The sequence below is a fragment of the Carcharodon carcharias genome, chromosome 22 (genome assembly GCF_017639515.1).
Source record: "Carcharodon carcharias isolate sCarCar2 chromosome 22, sCarCar2.pri, whole genome shotgun sequence".
In the NCBI taxonomy this organism is placed as follows: Eukaryota; Metazoa; Chordata; class Chondrichthyes; order Lamniformes; family Lamnidae; genus Carcharodon; species Carcharodon carcharias.
In genome coordinates this window covers 39,530,696-39,536,695 of record NC_054488.1, presented here as the reverse complement: position 1 = coordinate 39,536,695, position 6,000 = coordinate 39,530,696, and the positions used below count along the sequence as shown (strand labels likewise).

Below are 6,000 nucleotides of genomic sequence, written 5' to 3'. Positions count from 1 at the left end.
AATTGTTGTTTGTTCATTAGCTGGTCATTGTGACGTTAATGCTGATTCTTTTTGGTGTTGAAATTTCTCCACCCCAGTGTTCTGAACATGGTTAGTCTTTAAGACTACTGGTTTAGAACAGGAACTGCATCTGAACAGAGCTCCCACACAATGCTGGGCATTGCCATATTGATAACAATATTACAGAGAATGTTTCTGTGCAAGACAATTGTTACTCATGAGTATCTAAGATCTAAAATGAAAATAACAAAAAAATGTCTACTTTTCACTTAGTGCACAGTGTACTGACATTATTTGCATGTGGACAGATACCATTTGTTTTGGATATTTACCTGTTAATTCTTATTTTTGCCACACCAGTAGCTTATTGGTAATTGGGATTGAGAAAAGGTTGCTCAAAAGTCAGCAGGGAGCACCGCAGAAGTGATTCTCCCCAATGGTTTTAATCACGATCAGAAGGACAAAGTGAGCAGAGGCAGGGCTTGCTCTCAGAAGGCCTATGCTGAGCTTCCGGGGCATTTTGTGTGTTTTTCTTTTGGGGACACCTGCTCCCATTGAAAACAGAGCCCAGAAAACAGCTCAGGAGGGTGTGCGCTTGTTTGAAACATATCAAGAGGAATGAAGACTTACCTCGTGAATGTAATTATCCGTCCATTCCTCCCATGGTCAAATTCTGGTATGGTCACGAACATTGGGCTAGTGTGCCCTGTCCGCATGTAAAGCAAAATGTATATATATATATATATATTCAAATAGCATAGTGCAGTGTACAAGGGACAGTCACAGAGTTATAATGCACCAACATGTGCACATATTTACAGATGTGCACAGTAAAAGGGAGAGTCAGGGCATAAAGGTTGGAAATACATGGGTTAATTTGCATTTTTGGCAATAGAGAAAAATGGGCAGTGTTGAATTGACTACCCACTATACCCCTTGTCTAGCTTTCCTTTTCTGGAATAGGTATAACAGGTGATCATTCCAATATTGCTCACTTCATACTATTGTCAAATGTCAAAATTATCTCCACTAACTCAAACATCGAAAAATGAATAAAGACAACAATGAAGAGTTAACTCTGACACCATATGGGTATAAGTCCCTGTAACATGTAGGTAATAACATGCTAGGTAAAATACAAAAACCTCAAGTGTAGGCAAGAGGAGATAAGATCAGCTAAGCTTCTGTCAAAGGAAGCAGAGTGTCATGAAGACAATAAGCTCTAAGTAATGACATTGTGTTTGAAGTAACAGCTGGAAATAAATTCTTAAGGTCAAAATAAAACAGCATAATAATTTTATAGCTTGGAATATGTTGAAGAGTTAATCCTATGTGTGGAGTAAATTTGTCAAGAGAACATTTTAAAAAGGTAATTAAAATTCTGTTGATTGTTTTCCCAGTTTTAACCCCCCTTTAATTCTATCCAGTGGAATTTACAGCTAACACAGTGTAATATATTTTCTACAGCACACAATTCACATAATATTTCATAAGTAAACATTTATAAAGATGTTAGCTATTTCTTTACCCCAAAAAGTATAAACAGTGCCTTTTTAAAGCTATTTTTTTTCTTTTTTTTTGTAAAAAAATGATCCATGGAATACTTATGTGCACATATTGAAAGTGTATAAAAGGATGATTACAATTTTCTAAGTCTGTTCCTACTCATTTTAACCTACATGTACGAAGACAATCATATGCTAATCATAATAAATACTCAGTTTTAAATACTTGAGTCAGGTTGACCTATAATACACCATATTGCAATGGTTTGGAGTTTTGATTTAACAGAATATATTTTGGCTGTAAAGAAAAAGAAAGTCAAAACCTAAAATAGGCTACAAGAAAATAAAAAACAAAACCTGTACAGCAAGCAAAACACAACATATTTTAAGGTAACTCCTCAGTTCTAATTTTGTTACCTTCATCTCACTATGAAACCTACACAACATTCAGAATATACTCTGCTCCAGTTAATCCTCAGAGATGTCAGAAATAAAATAGAATGTGATTCCAATTTTTTGGTTCATTCACACAGCCCCAATCTCATATCATATTTAATAATCTAATCTCTTTACACAATTCACACTTTAGGAACCTTCCTCAGAGACAATAGATGATTAAAAAAATATCAAAACTTGCACTGGAAAAAGCTGGGACATTCAGTACTCGAGGGAAGCCTCACAGAGTTGTGTTTGTTTGTAAAAAAAACAATACTTAAGACTAACAGATACAAAATTCCAAATGGAAATGACCTGTTTTTAAATGTATTGTTTGCTAGTCTCTCTCCTATTTGAATGATGATTTTTCTAACAATTATACATGATTCTTGTGGTCACAATATTAATTATACCAAGAAAAAAATAAGCAGCTAATTCCTTTTCCAACTGTTTTAGACAGTTCTCTTTAGTAAACATACCCATTTGAAACGCCAGAAGCCTCTTCTGAAGGTGATAAAGTGCTTTTCAGGCAACTGACTTCCATTTAGTAAATTGCAGTTACAACAAATTTCTATAAGTCAGGCATTAATATTTACATAATTGCATGCTGTGAATGGGGGAACCTAAAATTCTGATCTCGAAAATTCATGGCTAGTAAATCCCTGCCTGTTGGCTTATCTGAGAGAATTATATAATCACTTAATGTAAAGAATTGAGTTATATATTGTATGGCAATAGTATGTTAACTTATCAGGAACATTTTTATGAATAACTGGAATGCCTTTAAAAACATTTATCCATACTGAATTGCCAAAGTAAAAAATGTTTACATTCCTTTTCAGGAGAATTACTTTTGATCTGTGTTTGAAAGCTTTTAGACTGTAACTGAACCATCTTCAATTGCTCAGGTCAGCTTATTTTATTAAATTGTGCTGTTCGCAACTCCAGAATGATCTAAGGAAATGTGATGACAATTAATGAGGTGACAGCTCAGGAGACATAAATAGTGTATTGAAGTAAATGAGGTTTGTTTTAAGCCCAAAACAGTGAGGAAAAGAGGAATAGGATGTAGGAAAAAGTGGTAATGCTGGGTAGAAAAGTGCTGTTATCTCTTTAGACACTAGTTATGTTCAAAATATCCTTTGCCATATGGAAATCTGTTCTTAAATGAATGCATTAGTCATACGCCCCTTAAGTTGATCGTTACCTGTTCACTGTGGCATAACCACCCTTTTTTACTACTTAACTACAAGAGGAACATTGCTGAACCATAGAAAACCAGTGTGATTCAATAGCAGCTCAGTGACTGGGTTTCATCTCCAACCCGTTTAGTAACAGTGAACAGTGTTTACACAAAACCTCCACAGACGCGGCACGAATACAAATTTTACTATATCAACTGGACATGCTCTGCTTTATTGGCAATGACTATGTGAGGAACTTACAGCATTTTATCTTCTGATTTATGTTAAGAAACTATTATTGCACTGAAACTGACTGTTAGACTGAAGCTGTCTACAAGAATAAACTGTTTCCTTTCTCTATCAATCAAACTAGACTTAAAAATGAATAACATAGAAAGCTTTTAAAAGGCTCACTTCACACAATCATGGTTATGAGGGGCATGTTTCAATCACAGTTCTGGTTGACACTTCAATCCACCAGGCACACATGTGATGAGTTTAGTCAGGTTTGTCACACTGCTAGCTGTTAGGTGGGAAGTCTGGTGCTGATAGAGGATCTCACAGTAATCTGAGGTGGGATTAGACTAGGAGGAATTATATGTTGTGTAGGTTTTCTTTCTGACTATCACCTTAAAGCTGTGTACCCCATTTCATACAGAATCTTGTTCACTTGACTGACTTTTAAAATCAACCATCCTGAAAATCTGACAGAGTCACTTAAAAAAAAAATGTTTTTTTTAAAAAAAAATTTTGGCCTAAACCCAGAGGAGCTCTGGTTGGTGCAAATCTGTGAAATCGACAAGGATGCCAATTTCAAAAGAAAACAATGCAGCTGTCAAGTGTATATTTCCTGTTGTTTTCTTTTAAGTTTACACATCAGAAATTTTCCCAAAGTAGATTATGCTGAGCAAAACTCAAGAAAAATTTGCAGTCACCACAGATAAAACACGTAATAAACACAAAAAAAAAACATCTGAGGTAAAAATATCATGTTAACCAGAGAGTGTCAGCACAAAACATTACTGCATGTCGTGCCGAAACCCCCACAGTTTCTGAGAAGACGTTTCTAGCCCTGCTGGGTTTTAGTGTGTCTCTGAGTTTCTCTTGCTAGTACGGGGTGAAGCGACTGTACCCTCCTCTGTACAGGCTAGCCTGCAACATCAAAGATGAAAAAAAAAATCGAATAAATATTTTTTAATGTACGAAATGCTACAGCAACACAAGCCACAAATCTAATTAAGAGAACGAAGGGAGAAAAATCATCTTAATTAATGAAAGCTTTTAGCTAGCAGCTGCTCCGGAGATTTGCAAGATTTGAAACCACACGCACGTCACCTCGGCAAATTTAAATCATTTGTCTAAACGAAGGCATTGCGCTGATGAAGCTCAAGGGAGTGGCAGGCTTTTTTTCTCTCTCTCTCTCCGCAAAGCGGCTACAGAGGGCGTTTGCCGCAATCACCATTCATTAATCTTAATGTTTTCATTTTTTTTTTGTTGAGGCTCTCAAAATGGAAAATTGAATTTTTTTTCATCAATGATGTTGGCTGCAAAGCTAGCTAAAAACCACGTATTTCAGTAAAAGTATCCGCTATAGTGAGTGTGGGAACTGAGAAAGACGGAGAAAGGCACAAACACACACGCACGCACACACACAGAAAAGAGAGCAAGCGAGAAACGGTCTATGTGTATGAATTCACTCCTGACATTGATGGTAATTGTGTAAAAAAAAAGCTTAATCCCTAGGCCTTCATATGCTAATCAGCTAAATATATGTATATATCTTCAGTATTTTAAAATAACTTACATTTTAATTAATTCCCTAGTTGACTTCCCCTCCAGGATGGCCTCCTTGCACTGATGCAGTGGGCACAAGGGGCCCTCACCTACAGCATAGCTTCTAGTGCTATTGCCCATAGTGGCATGGTCTCAGGGATTGAATTAAAAAGTGTTTTGTATTTTGGTCTTGCTGTGGTGAATAGTCCCATCTTATTTTAAATGGCAAGAACTTAACACTGACAAGTAGACAGGATGGAGAGATACCCACTGTTTACTTGGCTATTAATGGCATTATCTAATGCTTTTAAATCAGAATTCTACCAATTCAAAACTTAGATACCGTAAAATTATATTATGATTATAATACCATGATAAAAATGATGGGTTGCACTTGGAAATAATATAAAGTAATAAGAAGTGAAATGAATAAGTACGCAATAAAATATTCTAAAATAAAAGTTGCTAAATTTAGAGCAGTTACACCTGTAGTTTAGGAGAAGCCCTTATTTTGCAACTCAAAATCTTTATAAATAAAACTATTTTCTGTTAGTGCTCTTGCTTCTTCTATGACATCATCAAATATTGTGTTGTTAGGAATTAAGTGTCAGATAGACCATCTATGAAGGGAATAGTCTAGTTTGGGACACTGAACTTTCACCTTCCCTCGAGTGCACTGCCTGAGTGGTAATGAGTGACCAGCTATAGTTTGCAGCATCAATTTAAATATTTTCTGACTTCCATGTTTCACCTGAACATGAAGCAGAAGCAAGTCATATGACAGTCATGTTAACAATCTTTCTAAATCCAAATAAAATCCATAATTGTTTGTGTGTGGTTTTTGTGCATTTTATAGTTCCATGTTCTTGAGACTCTGAGTCGTTGATCACAGAGGTCGTGTAGCTCACCTGTTCCCTGGGTAATAGAGTGAAGATGATCCTTCCAACAATTCTAGTTTCCACATCTACACAAACAGCTTTGAATTATATCACTGGAGATCAGACCTGCCTAGATATTTGCATGCACTCCATTTCTGCAAGTATAGAACCAGCATTCTGAGGTGCTCCAATATTCTAGCCACTGCCCAGAATAAGCAATTGCTT

General features: G+C 36.0%; 1 protein-coding gene across 2 annotated transcripts in view; it reads right to left on the bottom strand.

The window, feature by feature from the left end:
• Nucleotides 1–4,231: 4,231 nt before the first annotated feature.
• rbfox3a (RNA binding fox-1 homolog 3a) overlaps nucleotides 4,232–6,000 on the bottom strand; it is a 161,357-nt gene continuing 159,588 nt past the window's right edge. For both annotated transcript variants that reach the window (XM_041217114.1, XM_041217115.1), the window contains exon 11: nucleotides 4,232–4,276. In XM_041217114.1, coding sequence (XP_041073048.1) covers nucleotides 4,232–4,276 — 45 coding nt within the window. The remainder of the gene's footprint in view (nucleotides 4,277–6,000) is intronic.